We start from the raw sequence: 26,634 nt of genomic DNA on the forward strand, positions 1-26,634 counted from the left end.
AGAACAAAAAACAAACACTTGTGCCTGTATCATTCCTTTGGAAAGAGTTAGATCCCAGAAGAAACATTGCTGCTGACACATTCAAAGCACCAGTATTATGATTTCTGTCTTTGGATGTCTTGGTGCATAGTAATAGAGGCTGAAAACACAAGCCAGATTCTGTAAGTATATAAGACTGTGCACCTCAGAGACTGTCTTTCACACAACCCTTTTCGCTCTTCAGTTAGTTTTGTGGTGCATGTTTTTGTCTCTAGAGCTACCTGCACGGTCCTCACCAACACAAGAGTATCTGTGCACAAAGACTCTTTATGGATATCTCAGACACTCAATAGCTTCAGCACAAGACGACAGCGAGTCCAGGGTTTTATAGAATTGACTACACAAAGAAAGGCTTTGTGTTCTATTGTTTTTAAGTTGTTACTACCAGAAACAATAGATGCAGACTAACTAAAAGCAGAATCATGCTCCTTCCCGCTCCTTGAGCCTGCCTGATAGATGCTCGCTAGGACTTCAGGGCAAAGACTGCTTCTCACTAAGCGTTTGGACAATGCCCCAGCCTACAGGGCCCCGATCCGTTATGGGTGTACAGCATTATTTGAACAGTAATGAAGTCCCAAACTAAATCCTTCTGGGCACATGGCGGCGAATCATCCGAACTCAAGACTCCTCCCACTTAATTCCCTGCTGCTCCTACTTCTCTGGCAGCTCTCTTCAGTTCGATCACCACCTGCTCTCCCCGCTCCCCCTTCTCCCACTAATTCGCCATTTCTTTCAGCTCCTCTCTAGCACTTAATTACAGAGAAACAATGAAATCTCAAAAGCTTATCAAGCAAGGATTAAGCCAAGCTGCAGCATGATGTGCCACAAGCAGGCTGCTCTTTGGTAGCAGCAGCGGCGTGCCGTGCTTCTGGGACCGAACAAAGACAGGATTCCATGCTTCTTTGAAGAGTACAGAAAACATAGCAACGTGGCCACTTCGGGCTTTGCAGCCTTACAGATTGTTTATTAAATTCCAGGGTGGCAAGAGAAGGAAAGAAGCTGCAGCAAGGATGCTAAACACATTGCTACGTGAAAACAAGCATAGAGAGAGACGACGACACCAAAGGAGAGAAAAAGCCTGCTAGGAAGTTTTTTTAAAGTTTAGGAGCAGAAGACAAATATATGGGGAAAGGTAGGGGGAGAAGTGATTTCCCTGACTGCTATGAACCACCTTCAATGAGAACAAAACCCCAAGGCAAGTTTGTGCTAGGGTGGCACAACTTAGATAAACCGACTCACCCAGCAGACACAGATCTGCTGCGATCCGAGCCAACTGCAGCCCCACGCTGCTCAGCTGCAACGATGTGGGCAGCACCGGGTTAACGTTCCTGTGCTCAGTTCATGCTTGCTCCCTACCCCAAGACACTCAAGGTCAGTGCTGAGGCTCTTCCCTCTGCGCCTCCCTCAAGATCAGCTTTCGGAGAAAATTCGCTCCCTAGTTAATCTCTTCCAGCATAACGGCTTAGCAAAACAATGAAAACCAGGCATGGCCAAATGCTTGCTGCTTTATTCCTGAAAAGCGGGAGATCATTTTGTTGAGGGCTGGGAGGGGAGGGAAGAGACCCCAGGTGGGTATTAGGATCTGTTTAATACCTCCTGCTTTCGCCTGTAGGCTCTCAGATACAGTTCCAACCCTTAGGATAGCAGCTGCAAAATTCCTGCATAAGAGGGTCACGACCTGCTTTAGGAAACACTGCCTAAGGAGGAAAACGTACCCTTTCTAAACCTTGCTTCTTTCATGTTTTTATTACTAAATGGTTCTTTCTGAAATAAAACCAACCTCTGAAAGGATGAAAACAACCCAAACTAAAAACTCCCCAAGCACTCAGTTACTGAAGCCTGGTTTCCCAGGGTATCTCCTCTGGATCGGTGCTCCTCCAGAGCTCCAGCCTGAATTTAAGTGGAGACCAACTCCCCACACTAGTCCACCACCAGCGTTCAAGGGACACTGGACACCATCTCTTCTGCAGTCACTGTCTGTCACATAACTTATATGAAACTTTTTTTTAAAAAACAAAAACAAAAATCCGAGATCTCTGTTAAAGTCGATGGAAACCAATGATTTCAAGGCTATTTGGAGAAGTGGAAAGACCAGGGACTGACCTGAGGACATAGCATGTTCATATACACTTTGTTTCCAAAGATAACTGAATCTTTGCAGCCACATAAGGACATTGCAGCTCGCCCAGTAAGACTGGGATGAATTGCACTGATGCCTCCTCCCAGGCGAATGCAATTGAAGCCAGAGGTCCTTTTGGCAGAGGTATCTGCTTAAGCAATGGGAACAGTCATGCCAAATAGTCACAAGACAAACATCAAACCCTGGCTCTAGAAGAGTACTCCCCCACCATGTGCAATGGCAATTTAAAGCAGCTACACATAGAAAGAGTGCTCACAAAATAGTGTTGCCCAAGCTTTACATCCATCCCACTACTGGAAACTGAGTTTCAGGCACCCTCAGAGATGTGAAAACTTCCCTTCAAGGTAACTCAGCTGCTCACACAGCTGTTTCAATCAGAGGACATCTTCCATAACAGTCTTGGAGCATCAGTCCTTAATGTAGTATCAAATCCCCTCTATAGAGGAAATGTTCTCTCCACGGTTAAATGAATGCTACAAGCAATTTATGTTGGAAGGAACCTCTGGAGGCCTCTAATACACTCTCCTGCTGAAGGCACGGCCAAATCCCAAGTTAGATCAGGTTCCTCAGCACCAAATTCAGCCCAGTTTTGAGTATCTTTAACAATAGATACTTCTGCAACTTTTCTGGCTGTTCCTGTGTTTGACCACCCATGTGGTAAAGCTTTTTTTCACCTGTCTAATCAGATTTCCCAACATCGCTCACATTGCGCACCTCTGTAGAATCCCGCTTCATCTCTTCTATAACTTCCCACTAGATAGCTCAGGACAGCCACAACACCCCCCTTAGCTCACTCTTCTACGAGTGAAGAAACCCAGACTCCCAGCCTGCCCCCATAAGTCATGTTCCCAAATCTCCTTCAGCATTGGGCCATGCTCGGTTGAACACCTCTGCACAACCCTGCCTTTTCCTTTCACCATTCCCCAGCACACACACAAGCTCTCTATTTTTAAGCGAGATCTGGAATCCATCCTCCACTATCTGGAGAGCAGTGCCAGAAAGCCGCTCGTGACGCAGGCTCTGTTTATAATTGTGCCCCCGGGTTTTTCTCTTATGAACAATGCACACAAAACACTTCCCTGCAAGGCTGCTCTGGAGCAAGCAATGGCTTTCAGGCTCCAGGTATCCAGTTTCAGGTAAAAAACAATGAAAATTCAGAACTATATCCTGCAGGCTTTACCTCTCAAAGGGCTTGTCTTACACCAACAAAAGAAATCACCTGTTGTGATTAGCTGCAGCAGCAGTGAGAGAAAATGACAATCTGCTTCACTCTACTTCTTTTTAAGGGATTACACATCTGTAACAACACGCAGATGATCCAGCTGTGGAATCACACGTTCATACCCCATGGTCTCTTGGTCAAGGACATGACATGAACGGCCCTCACTCCAGATGACACGGCCAGGACACCCAAGGCCCAGGAGACCTTTAATGCTTTATAGCACAGCCTCAGAATTCACGCCTGCCTGCCAGTGCAGGCATGGGGACAGCAACCTCCATCTCCGGATGCTTAAAGTCTTTGGCATGCCAAAGAGCTGTGGGAGCCCCGCTCTGTGATCACTCGTTCCAAGGACAATATGGTAATAAAAAAAGAAGCTGCAAGACTGGGAATAGAATTTCTTAAGCATTCTTACAGCACACAGGGCAGATACAAATCTAATTAAACACCAGATTGCAAACTCAAACCGATCTTGCATTGTTTGGTCTGTTTGCTATGAAGGCAAAGTTATGCCTTATTTTCTCCACCTCATTTGAGGTTTCTGGTGAGAAGAGAGTCCTCTCACAAAAAATGAGCCTCTTCTAAGAGCAAGGTAGCAAAAAAGCCTACTCTTAAATTTGTAGCTGGCTCAGCATAGGGTGGGAATACTCCTTTCCCCAAGCAGGGCTTGGTAAGAAGAGTCCACTGGATGTCAAAAGTTTTCCTGGCGCAAGCCCCACGATTCAGGAAGAGTGAAGAAATGCAATGTTAATGGTCCTTGAATACGGTCATAGCTCTTCAAGCCATCTCCCCACTATGTGTCAAATTCCTACTTCAAAATGGAAGATGCAATCCACACTGACAGTTACGATGCTAGAAGAGAGGTTACAGCCCTGAATCACCAGGAAGATCACTCCAGTGCTTCTAGCACAGCTCAGAGGAAACCCAGAGAGAAAGCCAACGCGGGATGCTGCTGTTAGAAACGCTGCAATCGTATTTCCCAGAGAGAACCAGGGCTTTACATTTATTCCTCTGCAAGCTGAAGGATGACACATTCACTGTGCAGAACAGCAATACCCTATTTAAAACCCTGGTAGAGGTAGTAAGAGGCCAGGTTTAACTTGGCGCACCCTCTCTCAATTCCAGTCGTGCAGTATTTGATCTACAGAGAAGGCTGAAAGATATTGAGTAGCGGGAAAGAAATACTTGCTAATACAGTGCAGTGAATAAATAAATAATCTATTATAACAAAGAAGTGTAAACAATGCCAGAAAGCAAAAGCAGATTTAACTTAACAGTTGTGAGGAAGCCAATTTCAAAACCTATGGGGGGGGGGGGGGGCGGTGAATGAAAACCAGCAGTCCCCACAGACTATACATCACAGCATAAGTGCACACTATACATGAAGACAACTACACTATGCATGTGCAGCAGTCCTACAGCAAGGTGTAAGAGCTGAACTCTCACATTTACAAGAGAGTAGGTACCCTCGTATTACTGAGGAAGAGGTTTTAAAAAGAATAACTCAACCCTGTTTTCAGTAAGTTATTCTAAAACTTTGCATTTCCACATGGTCAATGTCAAAATGGCACCCTGCCCTTCAACTCTGTGTAACTCACATCACTGAATGCAGCATGTTCACTCTTCTTTCAGGCTCACCCTGAGCACAGCCAAGCGGTGCGAACATTTTGCTGGGTTCCAGCCGAAGGCGACTGCATGTACATTAAGACACAGGGCATGTGCTGGACAACACATTGAGAAAGGGTGATAATTGGGAGGTAATATGCCCAGGCACAGAATTAAGGGTTAAATATAAATGACTTGTTTCTCACCAGTTTCTCATCCAATGACTACAGTCTAGACCTTCTAATGAAAGAATTGGAAGGAGGAATGGGAAGAAGCACAGTTATTACTTGTGAAATCCTATGTTTGTTTAACTTAAATCACAGGTGTGTCTCTTTGCAATGACCTCTGGTCATTTATTCCAGTATAGCCAGAGCTCAAGTAATCTGCAATTCTGTGCAAGCTGTGAGGCCATTTATTCCAAACAGGACTCACACACAAGGGATTTACGTTGCAAAGACTCAATTACTTGTTTTCCCCAAAAGTTGAGAATCTTTGCTCAGTCATTTCATGTTAGTACCTGCAGTGTCCAACAGACAACTAATATTCCAACATTAATCCAGCACGTTCAAAGAATTTCAGAAAATAAGAAACAGATTTCTGAAACTCTGCTATTGAATTAGAAATACAGCCAAAATATTTGAACTGCACGTAAACTTGCTGACAGAGAATTATTCACCTTCTTGATGAGCACACTCGCTGTCAGCAATACTGCTGAAAACCACTCATTGTGTTCAGAGCTCGGGAGGTTTCTGCCCATGTAGGACATCATCTTTCTCTGGACTCCTAATGCCCCGTGTACAGCGATGATAAGCCAGTAAAGATCATGCAGTGCTGCCAGCATGTGCTTAGACATGCTTCCCCTCCCATGGTCCATCCGTACAGAAACTCTTGTCACTGCAGGCTTATTGCCCAGGTCTTTAATTCAGTTCTCCAACTCAAAAGGAAGAACACAAACCCATATCCAGTCACTTGTAAGAAGCCTGATACTATTTTTGGAGCCATCAGCAACTGAGGGGCAATAGCTGCGGCTGGGTACAACTCCCCATGGCCCCAAATTCCACATTATAAATTACTCCAATTGCTATACCGTAGAGAGATCTAGCTATGGTAAACTGCACGACTCAATGCCAAGGTTTCTGCAGAAAGGAAGGGGAGTCTTATAGAAATTTTTACCCCAGCCCACACCGCATTGTTCTCTCAAAACTCTTCCGATATCTCTTAGGCCCTGACACAGAAAAACGTCATCTTTTTCCCCACCTTCAGCAAACATTGGTCTGGGAGTCCTTACAGACTAAGCACAGAAGTGACAGTTTTGCAGAGAAAACTGTCAGGCTATCTATAACACAGGCCGGGACTGGAAGGAGCGAAGGGAGAGGAATAGGGTTGGCCATTGCAAGCATGTCAGCAAGATATCTGCCAGAATTGTCACCAGGTCACTTTGCTGTTTGATTTCACCAATGAACGGCTTCACCTACAGCCACCCGTTTAGGGTGCACGCAGCTGAGCCAGGCTTTCAGCTGCCTCCCTACGGCCAAGTGGTGCTGAACTCGGCGAGGAGCTGCAGCTGCCCGGGTGTCAGATGCTATGCTGGAACAAGAGATGCAAGAAAAAAAAGGCAAGAGAAAAAGCCACTGGTCACAGGTGGTATCAGTGGAGAGAATTAACAGGGGCAAGTATCACCCCATCTAATATTCTCCCCAACCTTTTCACTGCAAACACCAAAGCATGGAGGACAGATATAGCCAGAGGGTGCTGCTGTGACTGTGTGCCACGTTAGTTCAAACTAGCACACACGCCCATCGTACCTTTAAGCTGGTATGATTTAACCCAAAGCCCATCTCAAGAAAAGGACAGAAACACTACTGTCACAGGACAGTCTGCAGGGAATAGATCAGAACCTCACCAGAAAACATGAACACCCTCCAGTTGCACAAGGTGCCCAGGTGATATAGGAAACCCTTTTGAGACCACCTCCCCCATGGCAGTAACTACAGTAAGCTCCAAGAGCCAGTTACACAACTCCTGTGACCTGCCACATTTACTTAAGATGCTATTAGCATGCCTAAATTAGATTTTCAGTTTGAAACCAATTATATTTATTTGATTTCATGCCAGTATCTCTGGCTAATTTAACGGGCACTGTAGCTACACAGTGTTAAATCTACACGATGGAAAGCAGGCTCAAACATCTCATTTCCAAACACAGCAATACTACCAGAGAAGGTTTATCCTTCCCTTTCAATGACTGCCAGTTGTCTTGATGGTATATGCAGCAATGTAAATATCACACTGGCTGTCATCGGGTATTACCAAGGCTCGAAACACAGCCCTGGTACAGTAGCCAAGCCAGTATTCTCCTTCCTTCCCTCCCAACCTTTATCTCTGAACTCTGTCTCAACTGTAATTGTCAGCTGTAGAGGATATTTTATTTGGCCGGGATTCCACTAAACAGAACAATCTGTCTGCATACACTGCAGATGTTTGACAGTACAGTAGTTATTTTAGGTAAATAAGCTTTTAAGTATCTGGTATGTCCTCCCTCTTGAAGGCTATTACCCCTTCTTTTCAGGGAATAGCTTGATCTAATAAATCTTTTCTGCATCTATTAGTATGTTCAGCACAGAAGATTAGCCCACTGGTTAAAAATTACATTCTTTAACCAAGAGTAATAAGAACCATCCTGGGCCTTAGGATCTGGACAAATAACTATGCTCAGGCTGCTGGTTTATCAGCCTCTCAGCTGTTCAAATAAAGATTTGCATTGGTGAGTCGTTCAACAGGAAAAGAGTTCATGCTCAAAACGCTCTTTCCAGTGAAGTACAGTTTGCTGGAAGTCAATACCAAGATATTTCTAGGCCATTAATACAAATTAGTTATCAGACAGCACTTGGCATCCTCAATGATAATTTTTACTTTAGCGAAGGGATGGAACTTAGGGCATCAGCTTTCAGCTTGCTCAGTGCACTACCTCATAAGGTGAGAGACAGAAAGTTCACAAAGTGGCCCAGGAGGTGACATTCTTATAGGTGAGGACATATAACACATCAAATTTCCAAAGGACTCAATTTCCACTGGCAGATCTTAAGGGATCATAAATTAGACAGGTTTGTACTCAATGCGTTTAAGGTTTGGAGTCAGCACGAAGGCCAAGCTGCAGCTCTCTCATGCCTTCACTGGGAAGCATCCTCACAGATACAGCCTGAATGTAAAGCAAGCAGTGCAAGAAAAAACACTGAGCTACAGGCGCTTGCTATGAAAGAGAAGGCATTGTTCCTCCCCACTATCATAGGGAATCCATTATGCAGCGTTTCATATGGCGATGACAGGGTCACACGGAGGTTTGAGTGCTTAATAGAACATGTGCCTGTAATTCCCCCATGCGCCATTTCAGACACAAGCATCGGTTAATTTGGGATAGGGATGATACAACTGGCCATCAGCAATAGCAGGGAACTGGACTCCATGACCCTGGCATCCCTTTCTAGCCCTGCGTCTCAAAGTGACAGGAGCTTTCCATTCGCGTTCTGAAAATTGACATAATGAAATCTGTCCCTGGGGATTTTGCAGGAAAGGTGTTTACTCCGTGACAAGAAGCATCTTTATGAAGAAGCCATCAAGATAACCTAATATCGCATTGTCTGCCTAAAGCTAGAGATGGCCTGAAACGCCTGCCTGTTGTTTCACCTGCCCCACTTCCCTCAACAGCTATCAGCTCTGAGCACAGCCTGCTAATTTTCTTAAGAAAAATATTTAAGTGCTCTCATCCCACAGCTATTAGCTTGCTCTCTCACTTTTCAAGCACTATCATTTTCCACTACCCTCCTCACCGCTTCCAAAGCTTTTTTCAGGGAGCTAGAACAAGCCCTGGAACCCAGGAAAATGGACTTAAAATCCTCTGAAGACCAAAAACGAGCAAGAGCCTAGCTTAGACCAAATCAAAAATGAAAATGCAAAACCTGTCCAACAGTCACTACGGAGCTCTCATCCAATGTTTAGGAAAACTTCAGTTTTACAAAACATACGTTAAATTGCCACAAGATGTGGTAATCTCACGCCCTGACCACAAGCACATCAATACAACTCCACATTCACAACTAGTTTTTTTAGAACATTTTCCCACTTGACAACACTCTCCCCTCTAACAAACAGCAAAATTTGTCAATTAGCACTGCTCTAAGACAAACGGCAACTGAAATTCTTCCACACAGTAAGCTAGCAGAGGATACCACAGGACAAGCCACATGCTCAGAAGACTCAGTACGGTACTCGAGGCCAAAATTTCACTCTGCAATTTTAACTTAATCAACAATTCTGTGGATAGATGAAAAGGAAGGAGCATCCTCCCACGCAGCTTTACTAATAGCAAGGTGCTAGCAGTAAAAAGAGTAAAGTTTGTGCTTAAATTACCATTCATGACTATAAAGTGGTAAAATTTTGGCAAAACTCAAGGAGAATTTACTACAGTAAGAGATGATCACTGAAGTATTTCAACTGGCAATATTCTTCTTTAACAGCTGCTCGTACCTTTTCTCTCCAGGATGAATTTACAGAGGCTCGTTTCCTGCCTGAAGGAAATAACCATTTGGGAGAATGCTATAAAGTCAAGTTTAGCATGAAACAGTGAAATGAAACAAAAAAGGAATTTTTCTCTCTCCCGCCCTCAACTCAGTAGCTCTCAAGACAGAACGGATGGGGCAGAAAATTGAAATTTGGCCAGAAACTAAAACTTTATTCAGAAGAGCTTTTCTGTATTCCCTAAGAAAATGCATTTTAATTTGACTGAGTTATAGGAGTTTGAATGTTGTTTCACAAGCATGCAGTGCAAGCTGTATAAAATTTCAATGGATGTGTGGAGGGAAGATTCGGCTAATTTGACGATTCAGTGAGAATGTGAATCAGTGCCGTGGATTTACTCTACACTTCATTCATGGATGGGATCTGTGAAGCCTTTAAGACTTGAAGACAGCTGTCCCCTGCAGAATTCCCAGTGTGCAGAGCCAAAGAGGTCTAAGAAATCCTCGCACAGTGTATTAGACTCTGGTTTGGTGGAGGTTGATATCCAATTTTTTTTTTCCCCAGGTGGAATTTCTCTTAATTGCAAGAAAATCCGTGTGAAGCAAAAATTCTGCAGGCAGTGATGCACATCAGGAAACAATGATCTCCAGGAACCTGAGAAAGTGGTGAAAGAAAGGACTTGGGGGGGTGGGGAAAAAAAGCATTGCTGGATGTTGTAGCTATTGAGTAAGGGTGAAAAGAAATGGTGGGTTTTCCCGTGTTGCACTTGGATCACCACAAATCCCTACCTGCTTGTACTGTGTGACAGGACCACATAAACTGGTTAAACCCAAGGATGAACATCAGAACCCCACGCACGAGCAGTGTTTCAAGGCAAACAACGCACTCAGACAACCTACAGGATCAAACACAACAGAATCCCATGCTAAGGTCAGTCTCTTCATTTGCACAAGAGGAACATGAGAAATACTAAAGTGGTATCACAGACCTAGTCAGGTACCTGTAACCCTGTCATCATTTAGCTGTATTTACACCATTTGCTACAGTGACCTTGCCTTACTCAGACAAGCTTGGTTTTGTTCTTAGTATGGCTCCCTTCATTAGTATATGCATTATTTTGCACATCAGAGGTACCACATCTCCTCTCAAACACCAGGAGCGATGACCTCCTGGTGAAGAGCCTGGACCGCCTGGCAGCCAGGGACCTAACCCTGCCTCCAAGACCTTCCCACATGACCTCCAAAAAGATAAGACGGAGTTTGATTGTTTTTAGAAATGTCAAGGCTGAACTCCCCTAGGTGAAGTCACAGGAAACTGCAGCAACTTTGAAAGCCAAGTTCTTCATATTTGCATCTCAGTAGTTTGATTCTAAAGGGAGCACAGGGTAATAGGCTAAAATCATCTGCAAAGTCCCAGGATCCTGATATTTCAAAGATTTTGCAATGCCAAATTCCACTGCTCCAACAGCTATTCTTCTACACCCACAAAACTCTGAAGTCTGTCTCTTCCTATTATGAAAACTTAATAATACCGCGTTTACAAGCTCTCCATTAGCATGTCCGCAGCTAAATTTACTACTACAGAGATTTACGACAGACATCGTACATTTTAGGGGAAATCTTCCAAGATTTGACCAAAATGCAGTTTTTCTTACTGCTAATTGTGTTAGCAAATTGTGAAGCAGCATTATTGCCCATCACTTTAAACAGCTCCAACTTTTATCAAAAGATTACATCTCTAGACACTGGGTGGGCAAGCTAACACTCAGAAATAAAATAGATGCTGCCAAGTTTAAATAGACAAATGTTCTGGGGAAGAACAGATCTCCTCCGAGATTCCATCAGCTGCAAAAGGAAGAAGCCTCCCAGGCGTGCATTTGTCAGCCAGCACATGCACCCCTCAGGTGTGCTCAGGAGCACAGCACATCCAAATTTCCCAGCACTAGCCAAGATATTTGCATTAAATTGAACCTATTTAAACAGTATTCTTGAGAAATGAAAGTGTTAAACATTAATCAGTCCGGGAACATAGCAGTACTGGAAGCAACTACCATATAGAAACCAACCATGGGAAAGTGTGAACTACTTCCACATTAAACACTCCATATGTTGGCTGTTTGTTTGTTGTTTTGTGTTGTGTTTTTTTTAATACCCCAGAATAGCTGAAAGCAGCGGGAACCATCTCTGCCCCTGCCCTCCCCTCAAATCAGCAGGAAAAGCAGCCACTCCGCTTTGATAACAACGACTGTATTCTTCCCAGCCAGCCTCCTTCACCACTGCTTGGCTTTCTATGTCCTCAGCCTGCTTCCTTGTGCATTTTATCCTCCTTCCTGTCAGAGAGGAAACAACAGAAACACTAAATAAAGACACACGTACAACTAAACACCTTTTGCTTTCACTTCCCAAGAGGTGAAGACCAGTTCAATTTAGCCCTATTCTAGTAGAGCGATGATATCAAAGGCCTTAAAGAAATGAGACAATGTGCCAAGTATTCAAAGGAAAGGTAGCCTGGATGCAGGAGTAGCCTGGCTATTCAGTCTCACTCAGGAATACAGAAGATACATTTGTCTGTGTCCAAGCAGCTGAGAAATTGCCATACTGAGCATCACCCACTTCGGTGCCCGAGCAGACCAAGTACTATGAATGACCGCTAACATTTTTTACCACAGATCTACGGTTGCCCAAAGTTAATTTTATATAAGCTTCAGCATAAAGAAAACAACAAAAAGGCTTTTCTACCAACTTTAAGTGGAAAAAGTTTACAAGTGAGCACACAAAGCAAGACTTCAAATGAATTAACCAGCCTGAATACTGGGAATACACTGTAGGAATCAATTTTGTTTAGCTAGGCTGGGAGGGAGGAGTGGGGATCTGCAAGGAAATGCTAAAACAAAACATATGGCATGAAGACTGAAGTCTAAACACTCAATTTAGTTCAAGCAGTTATATTTTATAGAGTGTAACATTTTTCTTGAATGGGTTTTAAATAGCTAGGCATATGAAACTGGCTGCAGCTAGCACAAGACTCACGGGTGAAAATCAACACCACGCTTCAAAGAAACCTAAAAAACTATTGTTGGACAAGAGCCTCCCATTCCAGCCTGGGTTTTACACTGAAAGACTTCGATCGTACCTGGCAAGCGCTTACAGGCTGCTCTTTTTCAATGGCCATGCTTTTTCAGTACATGAGATTACTGCCAGGCACAAGATGGGTGACCACAGACATTTTGATAACGTTTGGGGAAGCGGAAATCTTAATTCTAAGAAGTTCCTCTATACCTGTAAAAGAAAGTTTCTCCCACACAGACATACATACACTCGCATGTAGAGCTTGGGAAGAATGCAGCTAGAAATCTAAATATTCAACTCCAGAAGATCAGTGTGTTCACAGGCAAAGCCCAACTCAAAAGCGACATGAACCGCAGTCACTAAAAAAACCCTAATCATTCAGTAAATGGTGATTTCAATTTTCAATTTCAGCTTGATTTCTGAGGGGAGAAGAAACTCCCACCACATCTGTTCACGCAGCCCACATTGTCCTCGTGGCTACGAAGGAATCTGTCAGGGTAGAAAGGGCACAGGAACAGAGCAAGCGAGCACTCCCATTGCTAATTTATCTTCCGTTTCTGGCACCGACAGCTCACAGCAAAGAGGATGCTCCTAAATCAAACAGCCATGGCCAGCACAGCTCTCATCTTTCCAAAAAAGTAGCGAAGTGAGACTGACCCAGTTCCAATCAACTTCACTACTGCTACCAGCATTTCCAACAGGAATTGTGAGATCCGAGGGAACCGGATTTGCAAGTATCTGATCAGCACAAGCAGCACCAGGTCAAGGTTTTTGGGTTTTTTTTCCAGGCTTCAAAAAGATGACTGCCGTGATTTATATGCAAGCCACGCTTGGAAAACCACATTCACAACCACCAGCGCAGGCTACATTTTTCTTTTTAGATGAAAATTTAGATGTCTCCAGAGGCAGCATTCACCTGCAAAGACTATCATTACTCTGGGGGTACATTTCCTAGAAATGCTTTACAAATTGTTTCCTCTACCCCACCTCCATTTTATGCTTTTTTGAAATGAAAGTCAGGTTCTCATCCTGAGCAAGGTTCCTTGATTCAGTGGAAAAGAAGTTGTTTAAGCCTCAGAAGGCTACTCAGCAGTTACTAACACTAACCAAGTATAATAAGCACAGACATTAATCCATACCTTTATAATGGTATGAGTCATCCCTGGTGCTGAGTAATCTTTTTTTTTTTTTAATATTAGCCAGAATCAGGAAGGCAGTTTTATAGGAGAGTTCTCTTTGCAGGTAGAAAACTTGCTCTTTTGATTCCTGCACCAAAACGGTATGGAGCCATCCACATCAAAGGAAACCCACATATGGCTATTTTCAGGCAAAACCAGCACAAATTAAGGAATTGGACTACACATGGATTTCCTTTATTCTGATGTGGAAAAATAGCTGAGCTGTAAGCTACTGAATGTCAGACTCTAAATGTAAAGAGCAACATTTTTCATCAGGAAACAAGTTAAATCCTTTAAAAGCACCAGTGCAAGGTTCATCTCTTTCCACACCAGGATATCTTTGTTCCCTGCTGAAGGACTTTTGCAGCTCTAAAGAAGTAAAGACAGCTCAAAAAAAAAAAGAAAAAAAAGACCAACCCACCCTTGAGGTTTACAGGAGACACGAAGCAGGAGGCAAGGCAGTCCAGCTCAGTTAACACAGTGACATTTTGTCCCACAAATCATATACGTGCTAGGAAACTTGCGTCACATCTCCATCCAGGACACTGGCAGACACACCAGTGTTTGAAATAAGGGGGGGGGGGGGGGGGGGGGGCGGGGGACGGGAAAGTTAAAAAGAGAAACCATATGTTTGCAATATACACATTTCATTGTACACTCCATCGCATGCCAGAATGCCAACACAATCGTTCAGCGAGCAGGCGACATCCAGAAACTCGACAGGGAAAAGATACGGAAGAAATTAAATTAAATATTTCTTTCCTGATTTCTCCCCAAGTTCTGTCAGTTAACGTGAGACGACAATACATCATCTCTGTGCTCCTCCTAATACTTTGAGGCTGTAGGGTGTGCGTCTCCAGAAGCAAGTTCTCGTAAGAGCAGAAGTGCATTTACATTGCCTTTTGTTCCCATCCCACTCTGCTCCCCAGCTACAAAGAGGCAGATTGTCCGTTCACTCCCAGCGTTGGATACTGAAGCTCAAATCCTTGCTTTGTGCTACCAGAGCACCCCTGTGCAGGCTCCCAAAGGAGAAAAAAAAAAAGAAAAAGCATTTCCTACACACACACAGAGTTCCCTCTCCCTGGAAATGGGTGGCATGTTCTCCCCCTTCCTCCCCGCACCTTTATCTCCTGGCTCCTCAAAGAGGCTGAACATCATCCTCCCCAGGGTGCATTTTCCAAAGGAGCTTTAAAGGGTTGGTGTGTAAGATTACGCTTTCCCTCTTTACGGGGAGTTTGTCTCCTTCCTAAAGCACTGCTGCTCCCTCTGAGCGGAGGAGGAGGACAAAGCCTGATCCCACAGAGCAACAGGGATTTCCAGAAGGATTTCCCCCCCTCTACAGCTTTAGTTCCTTCCTACTTTTCAACAATGCCAAGAATTTAATCTCTTAAAACAGCATTTTCACAAACTCTCCCACCCTCCTTAACAGAAAACAAGTCCCCCCATGAGGCAGAGATGGAAGGCCTGGGCATGACAGCGCTACATCATTTATAAACTTCATATAAAAGCACTCCATGAAGATTACTGTAAGAATTAACCTCCTTCCTAAAAGCCTTTGGCCAGGAGCCTGCCCTGCCACCTCCTGCTTTATTTTGTGCCTCTGGAGAGCAGACGGGAGGCACTGACCCTAGAGTCACCTGCGGCACCTCCTCAGATGCGTCACATACTCGCCCCTAGAGCAACGTATCCCTCAAACACACACCCCGACAAAATGGTTGAGACGGCCAATAAATCAGTACAGCGGGAGGCCTTTGGTAACTGTGCAGTTTGAAGTCAAGAGAGAGCGAGGAGGGGAAAGGGAAAAAAAAAAAATCATTTAATGGAGAGAGCAAGGGGTAGGGCCGTGAGCTGCGAGGACAATGAATGAAAATTCACAGCAGCAGCAAAAACCCAGGAGAGAAGGCTCGTTTGGCAGCACTACAAAACCCTCCATCCCCTGCACGGACCAAAGCGACGTGGGGCTCCGAAACTGCTAAGAGACGAGACGTCGCCCCAAAACGAATGGGGGTGCCCTGGGAGGAGAGAGCCCGCGTAAGCTGTGGAGTTTGCTCCTCCACGCCCAGCACATCCGAACTCGCGTGTGATGGGCGGACGGACGAGCCCCCGCGGCGCGGACCCCGGCCCGCTCTGTAGGACACGCACAACCCCCTGCAGAACTGGGGGGCAGCGTCTGGAGCTGAGCTCCCTGCCAAGGGGGTGCCCCCCTGGGGCAGACCCGCGCCCCCCTCCGTGGGTCCCGCACACGCGTGAGGAGGCAGAAGAGCCCCCGCTCCCCCGGGCACCCACGGGGAGGCTGCAGATGTGTAAAGCCAGCCGGCCCCTCCCCGAACACGCGCGGCCGGAGGACCCCGACCCAGAGGCACCCCACTTGGAGCAAGGGGAGGGCAGAACCCCCACGCGAGAGGGGGAAGTCCCCCCGCTCAGTAAAGGGGTCCCCCACGCCCCTGGAGGTTGGAGGGGGGGGGGGGTCCGGACCCCCCTCACACCCTCCCCACGCACACACTGCTGGGGGGGGTGGGGGGTGTCAAACACTCCCACTCCTCAACGAGGGGTGCGTGACAAGACCCCCCCTTAGCTGAGGGGGGACAGACCGCCACACACTCCCCTCAGGGCAGGCACACAGACACACACCCCTCAGCGATGGGGCGCCCCACGCACCCCCAACCCCCCCTCCCGCGGCGCGCACAGCCCCCGGGCGGGCGCCCAGCGCCCCCGTCCCGCCCCGCCGCAGCTCACCGATGACCTCCTGCAGCTCGTAGTCATCCTTGTTGATGGACCAGGGCAGCGCGCTGGGGTCCTCGGCCATGGCCGCGCCGCGCCCGCCCTCCCTCAGCCCTCCCTCCGCGCCGCGAGGGGGAGCGCCACGCAGGAGCGAGGGAGCGGAAAGGCGCTGCGCTGCGGTGTCGTGTCCCGCACGGCCCGGCTGTCCCGGCCCCTCAGCCGAGCCCCCACCGGCAGCGGCTCCCTCAGCTCCGCCGCCGCCCGCCGCTACCGCCGGCCAAACTTTGCCTGCTCCCTCCACCTGCCCATGCCCAGAGCGCCCTGACGTCACCCGCGCACGCCGCCGCGCGCACGCCCCGCCCGCCACAAGCCGGGCGCCGTTCGTCGCCATCTTGAGCGTGGCGCCCCTCCGACACACCACGCTATCCCGCTACCGTTTATTCGGCTGCCGCTACCGCCCTCGGGGGACGGGCCGGTAGGGCGGGCGGCCGGAAGAGGACAGCGGAGAGGGAGTCCTTACGAAACATAAAGGGAAGGGCGGGAGTGCCACACACAAGATGGCGGCTGCCCACATCTTCCCCTCCCTCAAGCAAGAGGCGGGAGGGGATGTGGCTTAAGACCCGGTGCGGGCTGCGATTGGCTATCAACTGCCGAACCTGCAGCTCCCATTGGGAGAGAGGCTGTCAATCGCGTCTTGTCCTTCTCTCGGGTCCCTGCGAGCCTCTGGTCGGGGGTGGGCGCGAAGGCCGGGAGCGGCGGGCCGGGAAGGGAAAGGGCGGCGAGCCGTGGGCCGTGGCCGGGGCTGGGGTCTGCGCTTGCCCCGAGGGCGGTTCAGAGAGGGAGCAGACCCCCTCTCATCCCTTCGTGCCTCCCAAAAGCCGGCGGGGCAGCCCTGTGGTGTTTCCCTGGTGTGCTGGACAGATTGGAACCCACCAACCGAAGGACAGAAAGCGATGGCGTGGCCTTGCTGGGGTTTAGTCCAGGAGGGATGTTTTAATCCTGAGGCAAAACGGGCCAAGCCAGGGTCTCCCGTCTCCTTTTCCCCGCAGGCCGTGGCCCTGTGTGAGCAGGTGTGGAGCCCAGCCCAGGCGCTTTGGGGATCCGCATTCCCTGTTTAAAAATAGGTCCCGGAGTTACGATGGGTATGGAGGGATCGGGAGGTCTGGTTTTCGCCTCGCCGCCCCCGAGGATGAGCAATTCTCCGGTTTCCCAGCTGCCAGATGCTTCTGCTTGCTCCGAACTGCAGTTTCAGCATTCATGGATGTGTCCAACGCCCTTATCCTATGGCTCATGGCCCACAAGCCCGTCACTGGAGCTTTGTTGGTTTGGTGGTTGGTTTGGAAAAAAAAATCAGATTAAAAGAGTGAGGAATATGAAGCTAACTGGCACCATGAACCCACGAAGGCTGCTGTCTATATATTTTGGTTTAAAGTGTTAGCAGTTTGGGGATCTATTTGTTTTTCCAACATATCAGATAAAATGGTGCGTCTCTTGCTGTCACCAGGCACAACAGTAGCGGTCAGGAGAAGTCACTGGGAATTTCTGTCTCAGGTTTCATTTTCCTTTGCTGGTCACTGTTCTTGCAGCTTGATGCCAGGCACTAGTGTGAGTCAAAGAACATCAGTTCTACATATTTTTAGCTTATTAGGACAAATTCCTGAGATGCTTCTGATGAACCAGGCTTTGTAGAGGGCCACCGTACCCTGCCAAATTCAGGGTCTGACTCCAGTATTTTCACTTGTCCTACCTAACGCAGGACACTAACTCCTTCCTTCTGCTCTTCTTTTGTCGGACAGAAGCAAGAGGCCCACAGTCCCATCTCGCTGCTGTGCAGGCGCTCAACTCGCTGTTGGTCTCTGTCCATGAGGCAGAGCTTCCAACTGAAAAGTTGTTTGGTTTTCTTACTTGTCTGTGTTAAACATTCCTCTGCTGAGTGATTCTTAATATTTGCTAAATATGCTTTAATTACTGCTCAGAACCGTCTCTGTGATCTTTTAACCATGTTATAAAAGGAGTTTATATAGCAATTAAAAACAGGTTTTACCCCAGAGCATGCACTGGGGTGGCCGGTGTCATATTTCTGATAGCTAACAGCATGTTGAAAATGGATCTGAGCCAGGCATCAACAACAAAAAGAGACTTATATATGCTTAATTTTACCACAGTGTTTTTAAAGTCAGAACCATATTTTGAATTCTCTTATCTGGGGCCAAAAATCCACCCCCTGAAGGCAATGCTAAAACCCTATTGATTTAGATCAATGGGGCAGGATTAGGCCCACAATAAGCCTTGTTCTTTAAGAATTAGCACAGACTTTGATCGAAATTAAAATTTAAAATGTGTGCTGGGAAGACCACCAGTGGCCACATGAGCATACACTAATGAATGCTCTTATTTTAGTTTTCCAGCTGCAGTAAAAAATGCATTTCCACATTTTTAACCAAAAATCTCTCACTCACATAGAATCTGGGTCCTGCAAATTTTGTATTATTTTTTAAACGAACTCAGCCTTTTGAGTCCCTCAAAAGCCAGGCGTGGTTGCTATTGGATTCATTCATTCAGTGGGTTGTTTTCAACCTGATTCTGATGAGGGATGAAAACAGGGCGCTGGCTTCCACAAAGATCTTCGTCCTTAGCCCACCTCAGATCTCCAAGCAGCACCTTCCCCTGTTTCATCGTTAATGCTCTGCCCATCCTACTTTTCCTGATTCGCTTTAGTTTGTCTGTCTCGTGTAGGTTGTAAGCTCTTCAGGGCAGAAGCAAAGGCTCTATTTATAAAAGAACCTCTGAAGCGGGTGCTGCTGAATCGAGTGGTTTGTTGTAATAACAAAAAAATTCAGTAGAAATCTGGAGTGGAAAAGCAGTTTCCTGGTGTATCCACCCCCGCTCTGGATCAGGCTTTAGGGGAGGCTGAGGAGTGGAAAAAAGCCAGACGTCTTTCAGGTAGGAAGGCTGCAGTCCGAGAAAAAGTCTCAGAGCCGGGTTTCCCGTGTTTTTTGACTTCCAGTAAAACGCCACGGTGATTAGAGCAGGCAGTGCCCTCCTCCCATTGATTCTGCCGTGGAGTAAAGGCTTTCTTCTGACACCTGCATTTCCCCGATGTCCTGAGGGCTCGTGTTCTGCGGCGACTGGCTGGGAGCCTTTGCACAGCAGGCGCACAGTGCCCGCATTCGCACAAAACGGTCTCGTTCTCGTAAGGCGCGTGGTTTCCTGCCTTTGTGGGCCAATTACTTATTGTTTCAACGAAACTTACTGGCACTGTCCAGCTCTTTGCCTTCTTTTTTCCCATTCATGTGATATTGGCTGTCTTAAAGCTGATGTTTAATGCATAGAGCAGTGATCCTAATACTTGGCGCACAGACGTTACTAGCATTAGTACCTGTAAAAGATCCTTGATGGTTGGTGTGTTTTATCATCATCACAAACGTAAACATAAACTAACTTCATTTACATTTGGTTTGTAGAAAACCAGTCTAAACTCTAGTTTGCTTGTTGAGGCACTGCAGATTTCGTCTTACTAGTCATGTAGACTCTCAGATATATAATTTTCTCCTTGTTTAAGTTGAGGTTGCTCTCTCAGAACAGCCATGCAGAGGCGTTTGCTGTCACAGTTCAGTAGTGTTTGGGGCCGCAGCGTTTGTCGCCGCGTTTCTGGTTAAAGGCTTTTTAAGGCACCGTAAACCGCCGTTTGTAAGCGACTGTGCATTAGCTACCATGATTCGTGCAAACAATAGCAGTTAATGTGCTTATTGAACTGCTTGGTACGGGCATGGTTTGCTGAAGCGAGGGGGAGCCCGACCATGCCGGTCTCACTGCGCTCAGAACTGGGCAAGCGTGTGCCAGCAAGCAGAATGCCTGACTTTGTTTCACTCCAAAATTTGCCCACTATCCTTTCTTCATGGAAACACCTCCAGGTTTATTGAAGGGACCTTACTCTATCGAACAGCAGCTGATTATTTAACAAAGTACAAGGCAGTTTCCACTCCAGCCAACAAAGGCAGGCACTGCACTTTATCTCTGGGGATTTCTCCTGGCAGCTTTGCTTTGGGTTTTGAGAAATCAGGCAAGGACCATGCAGTGGAGGAAGGAGCAGTAACTTAAAACCCTCCAACTGGAGCAAGTTTTTAATAATAGTTGTTTTCAAACCACAAGCCAAATGCCGGTCCAAACCACACCGGCAGGTTTTCCCAAGTGATCCTGTGTGCTTCCACGTATCCCCGCCCCGTCACTGAGTGCCCGTGTACGAAGTCGTTTTAAATTCACCTTTGAGGTCACTTTGAAGTCAAGTAGCTGAAGGCCCGGTTTCAACAGGTGAATTCTGGTTCTCACAGTATGTTTAATGAAAACAGCTTTCACTCTGCAAACGCACTTCTTATCCCATCGCCGGTGCCTCTCAGCAGAAACGCTGCGCTGTTCTCTTACGTCCTCCGCCAAAAATACCCTCCAGATTTTAAGCTCCAGGAAACAAGCAAAGAGTTTATGACCAATACAATTTTTTCTTCTTACCCTTTTCTTCTAAGTTTATGATTTTTTAGTATACAAATTGAAAGCTAGTTAACGTTTTCTGTAACAAATTATAGGTTTGCTGCTTCCTTCAAATCTAATATAAAATTGATGCTGGGTTGAAAAAATAATTATAACAAGATCTTGATTATCACACACCTGAACCACAGTTTAATAATCAGCTCCTGCTCTCCTCCATTTTACAAGGATGCTTTCTTCATACTGCTTTGTCTTTGCAGAAGCTAATGAAAGACACTTCACATGCCCATACCTCTTTTCACCCTGGGAATGTCACAGCTTCTAAGGACAGAAAGGTTTTCCCACTGGCCTTTTCTGTGGAGCGTAAATCTCCATCATAAAACATTTTCTAAGCAGCTGAGCAGGACAGGGGGGTTGAGAATATGTTTCAGAGCTTTTCCCCTTGTTGTTGAAAGTGCAAAATAAGCCTGACGTGACAATCCAGACCCTGACAGACAAGTGGATACACCTGACTCCTCTTTTGCAGCTGATGAAGGGTGGCCGAGGACTGCTGGTTCTATTACCTAAAGCTTTGTGCATGTATTTAAGACCATTTCAGACATTTTATTATTCACCAACACTCCTTTAGAAAAATACCCAGTCCAGACATAACTCCTGACAGAAATCGGCTTAGCAATGCCAGAGAAGATCCCCTCCTTGCCACTTACTTACTGCTGCGGCGGCGAAGTCCCGAGTGTCCTCAGGTACTGAAATCTTCATCTGAGGGCTGGCCATGGCAGGACTGAACACAGAAAGTAGCTTTTGGAGACACTGAGCTGCTCTCAGGTGATACAGCGGGGTTATTCTGTCACCTGGGAGTGCTTGGGCCCAATTTACAGCTGGCAAACTTTGAAGAAATAAACCATCTTTTGAGACATTACAACGAAGCAAGATGAATTCTCTTAAAAGGCAATGAGAAGAGGAACTCTAGGAATAGAAAGATAGGGTTGAATACGATTTCATTCCCTTCTCGCCATCTGGGAATAAGATTTGTGAGGGAATATTGTTCTTATCCGCATAAATGGCCAATATCTTCTCGAACCCAGCTAAGCTGAGGCCAGGCAAGGTTTGTGGTTCACGCTAGCAGATTCTAAAGACGTGACTTTACAATACTAGTCTAATAGTTCAGTGTAACAGTGACTCATAGCTTATTACTATGGCGATAGGAATGTAAACAGATCTTACTTGAAAAAAATTCTATTATTTGGATAGTTCACATCTTTTCCTCCCTGCTCATGAATTCCTGTGTCATTGACTGCTGGCTGCTAAAAATAGGATCCTTTTTGTGTATCTAAAGTAAAGGAAAACCTAGAATCAGAGAGGCAGTAGGAGGGGAACAAGGTCCTTACATACAGAGTCTTCAGCAAATATTTGCAATGAAAGCCCTCTGAGAGTGCGGGAGTGTTTTCAAAAGATGGGAACAATCTAAGTCTAAGACGGTGTTTTGCAGGAAGAGTTAACGAATTACTCCCAGCTTTGATATTTTGCACTGTGGGGATGGGAAGATTCATCTCTCTATCAGGTATAGGACCAAGCTGCAGTTTCATTGGGGAGAAGCTGTCCCGCTTCAGCAGCAGGAAAGGACACTTCAGGGAGCAGCCCCGGAGCAGCCCTGTGGGCTGATGTGGAGCCGGAGAGGAGCCACAAGAGAGGGAGGCTCGCTAGGAGTCACCTGAAGTCGTACAAATCTCTTCAGGACAGCAGCTGGAGAGGGGAACTGGGAAGACACGAACAAGGTACCTGTGAGTTAAATGGATTCCCGCCACCACCCCTTTGAAAGAAAAAACACCCGCGTGGCACCTCAGAAACAAACCGCTGAAGTGTGAAATCATGCAGCAGGGAAAGCTGTCACAGAGAATCCGAAATTGATTTAATAGAGAAAAATTGACTGCTGCATAATTTGTGCAGATTGCTAGCTGAGGTGGAGAGGTACCCACAGCTCCTAAGGGCTTAGCTGCGGGCACCGTCTGGCGAAAGGTGTGGAAAGCAAAATTTCATAGCTGGTAATTCCACGTGTACTGAATGCTTCCTCTTCCATTCTGAACAATTAAAATCGATGACAGGATGCTAGGTAACAAAAGAAAATGACTGATCAATATGCATGTCTTAGAGCTGAAGAAAAACCCATCTGCCGAGAGCAGCATGCTGATGAGGCGAGATTTCTGAGAGCTCAGATAGAAAATCTTAAAAGCTTTCATTCCCGATGCTCAATAAAACAATGCAGCTAAGCAGATGCCAGCCGCAGCGCTAGGAGAGGCTAAGTCACCAAGGAGGCTAAAGAATAACTGTTGGGACAAACAAGGAATATTCATTTTTAGCCTAAATAGCTTTAGAGTCAAAAATGTGATGCTTCTCTGCTTTGCCTTTCTTTCTAAAGATCTCAAAAGCCCTTTACTGATATTGAAAAATTATGTTCTTTGCATACGCATGTGAGGTTTTAGAGATGCTGAGGGCACTGGCATTTTAAGGCCAACGTCAATTTTAGTCCTCAGCTCATCTCATTTCAATGTATATTTCAGTTGGGGGTATCCGCCAAGTGCTGCTAAAAATCAAACACTAAATCTTCCACGATTCAGTAGCTTTAGATCAGCCACCTGGATTTCTGAATGCTTCTGAAAACGTTGTTGTAAAGCAGTCCACCGTGGCCCCGGCAGGACAGGGAATGGCACGGGGACCTTCAGGTTCCCTCACCCTGTTGTCCCCTCCTGAGCGGCATTTCTTGTTTCTGAGGCAACAGGCCGCAAGCTGGCACACAAGCAGTTAAGCACCTTAGGACTTGAGGCTCTTACATTTAGTTCTGCTGACTCAAATGGAAGGCGAACGTAGTTGAAGATTAGAGCCAGAAAAATGCTGCAAAAACTTTGTGACACTTCACTTCATCGTAACCCCCACATTTGCCTGAGCACATTTCCCGTGAGTCCATCCCTTTCACGACTTCAGCATCCTAAACTGTGGGTAAGACCTGTTTCATCACCTCGTGAGTTTGATTTCATTAACAAACTAGACAAGACTGATAGCGTTGAGCCCACACATTCTCGCTGGGCTTGGAGTGAGGGTTCTCCTCCTCCTCCTCCGCAGAGCCCTCCTGCTCCCTCGGTGCAGGCGAAACGAGCAGCCGTCCGCCGCGCGAGCCAGCACCGGTCCTTCCCCCCGCAGGCTGGCACCCAGCCTCGCACGCCTGCTTGCTCTTTCCCCACGTGAATGCGTGGTGGGGCTGATGGCTGTACAAAATTTGTCGGGTCTGGGGAGAGCCTGGATGCTTGGCTGTTGAGGAAACCCTGGCCCCGTGCTTCCAGCCGTCTGCCACCTGCCTCCTCGCCCTGCGGGGCTCTGCATTTGCTGGAAGGGGAGGCGTGAAAGCGCAGCACGGAGCAACAGTGCTGACCTCAGGCTCGGCCCCAGACACCGCGCACGACCGTCCCCGCTCTGCAGGCTGGCGGGAAGGCGGGTGTGAAACAGGAGGAAAAAAGTTCCAAGGACCCTTTTGTAAAGGGACGTAGTTAAGTGTTTCACAGCCTGTGCAGACCGTGTTCATCCCCTCCTTCCAGCCCAGCCCCACCAAAACCCACCCTAAGCAAGGGTAGGAACTGGGGCGATCGGAAGCTGCCAGCCAGGCGCAGCCTCTGCAGCGAAGGGACGCGTCCCACGCGGCACGGCACAGCTGGTGCGCCACGACAGGCCTCTGCAGAAACCATCTCACCCAGCCGAGACGGACTGCGCGCTGCTGGGTGGGCACGGACAGCCCCAACCTCTGCTCTGCACGAGGAGCTTTATCAGCGGAAACGGGAGGAGGGAAAGGCGCGGTGCTGAGCCGGGCTCTGCTACAGGAACAGAAAACACATTGTTTGTAAATCAGACTTTGGAACAGCTTAACACGCGAATACACCTTCGATTAACTAAACCTTTGCAGAGCTGCACAGCTCCAGAGTGGATACAACACTACCCATTCTCCTGGCTGCAGATTTTGCTACAAAATAAAGAAGTTTTTGGGCAGGGCTTGATAGTGCTTATCAAGAAGCTGTGTTGGGTTCAAAGTCATCTCAAAATCCTGGTGGGGGTCAGCTGAGCCAAAAATGGTTATAACACAGCACGGAGAGAAAAATACCTTTAGAGAAGTATTTGTATGCAGGGTGTGTCTAGTTGTCTGGTAAAACCCCAGGAGCTCTGAGAGAGGTGCTTTTTAATAAGCTCTGTGAACATGCTTTCCAGTAATGTGAACCTTGTAGGTTTTGTTTCTTTTTATTGCCTTATTAAAATATGTTTCCAGGATGCTCAAACATTTTCCCAGCCATTTTTATGCATAATTACCTTTTCTTCCCTATGCTAATTTTCTTCCAGTAAATGTGCCCTCTGGACCAAGCAGTGCCTCAATCACACAGAATCAGAGAATCCCAGAATCCCAGGCTGGAAGGGACCTCAGGGATCATCTAGTCCAACCTTTCTGGGAAGAGCAGAGTCTAATCATGATAAAGCAACTCTTTTCATGTCAGCGTAATGAAGACCAGAATTCGATCCGTCAAGGGGCAATACTTCATTTCTCACCCTCCATCTCTGACGCTTAGCACATTCTGCAGCGGTTACTGAATTTCACCAGGTAAACGCCGTCTTCCAGTAAACGAGGAAATGGCGCCGACGTTCCTACATCGGAATGAAATAGAGGACTGGGAGTATTTCTTCTGGCACGAGAGGAATAGCAGATAGAAAGAGCTACCACAGCTGAACCCCCTGACCCCAGCTGAGCCCAAGCTACTGCCAAATACAGGCAAAAATCATTAACTGCTCAAAAACATCCAGGCAGGCGAGTGATGCAAAGCCGTACCGAAAGCGATGGGATGCCAGCGCTTCTGGGAGCGGGACTCTCCTGCCCGGCTGCTCCTGCCAGCGATTTCAATCTAGAATAATGAATTCAGAGATGGTTTCCATATCACTGCGCGTATGTTCCCTCGTAGTAGCCGTAGCAAAGACATGACTTCATATGCTTTATAGGGAATATTGCCCTGTGAGCGGCTTAGCGTATAGCCTCCCCTGTTGTGAAGTGCAGCTCGTCCTTGACATCCAGAAATTCCTTCCAACCGACGCTTCCGTGATTCAATGATCCTTCGTCTTTTCCTGTGGCAGGGCCTTGGCCCGACAGCTGCTGGGTTTGTAAGTTATTCCCCTGTCTCAGACTGACTCTGAGCCAAAGGAAATAAAGCTGGCAAAATCCCCCAGATCGCTGCACTGCAATATATTCCCTGCCGCGGCCTCTAGGAAGGATGTAGGGTCCGAGCGAACTGTCCAGCATCCCTGCTTGCTGCGGGCAGGCCGCGGAAGCCCTGGCTCCGTCCCCTCCAGCCTGCTGGGTACCAGGGCTGAGGCAGGGCCAGGATGGCGACAGACACTGACCGCAAAGCCAAAAATGAGACCTGGAGAGAAACCACGCGTGTCCCGTGTACAATTCTTTGATAATTTTCCTCCTGACATGATACAACTCTACCTCTCCCTTCCAGGCGTGGCCAAAAACCTCCTCTGAGGAAGCTGTTTAGGCAAAACAAGAGAACAAACCTGAACTAGCCCGTATTATTCCTAACGCTTCATTCTGAGACCTAGTATTTATTCCCCGCTGCCCAAGAAGAAGACTCAGCCTGC

General features: G+C 47.0%; 1 protein-coding gene across 1 annotated transcript in view; it reads right to left on the minus strand.

Moving 5' to 3' along the window:
• Positions 1 to 16,807, minus strand: part of OXSR1 (oxidative stress responsive kinase 1) — a 92,632-nt gene extending 75,825 nt beyond the window's left edge. The window contains exon 1 of the mRNA XM_064445112.1: positions 16,501 to 16,807. Coding sequence (XP_064301182.1) covers positions 16,501 to 16,570 — 70 coding nt within the window. The 5' untranslated portion in view covers positions 16,571 to 16,807. The remainder of the gene's footprint in view (positions 1 to 16,500) is intronic.
• Positions 16,808 to 26,634: the final 9,827 nt, after the last annotated feature.

Source organism: Phalacrocorax carbo, chromosome 2 (genome assembly GCF_963921805.1).
Source record: "Phalacrocorax carbo chromosome 2, bPhaCar2.1, whole genome shotgun sequence".
Classification (NCBI taxonomy): domain Eukaryota; kingdom Metazoa; phylum Chordata; class Aves; order Suliformes; family Phalacrocoracidae; genus Phalacrocorax; species Phalacrocorax carbo.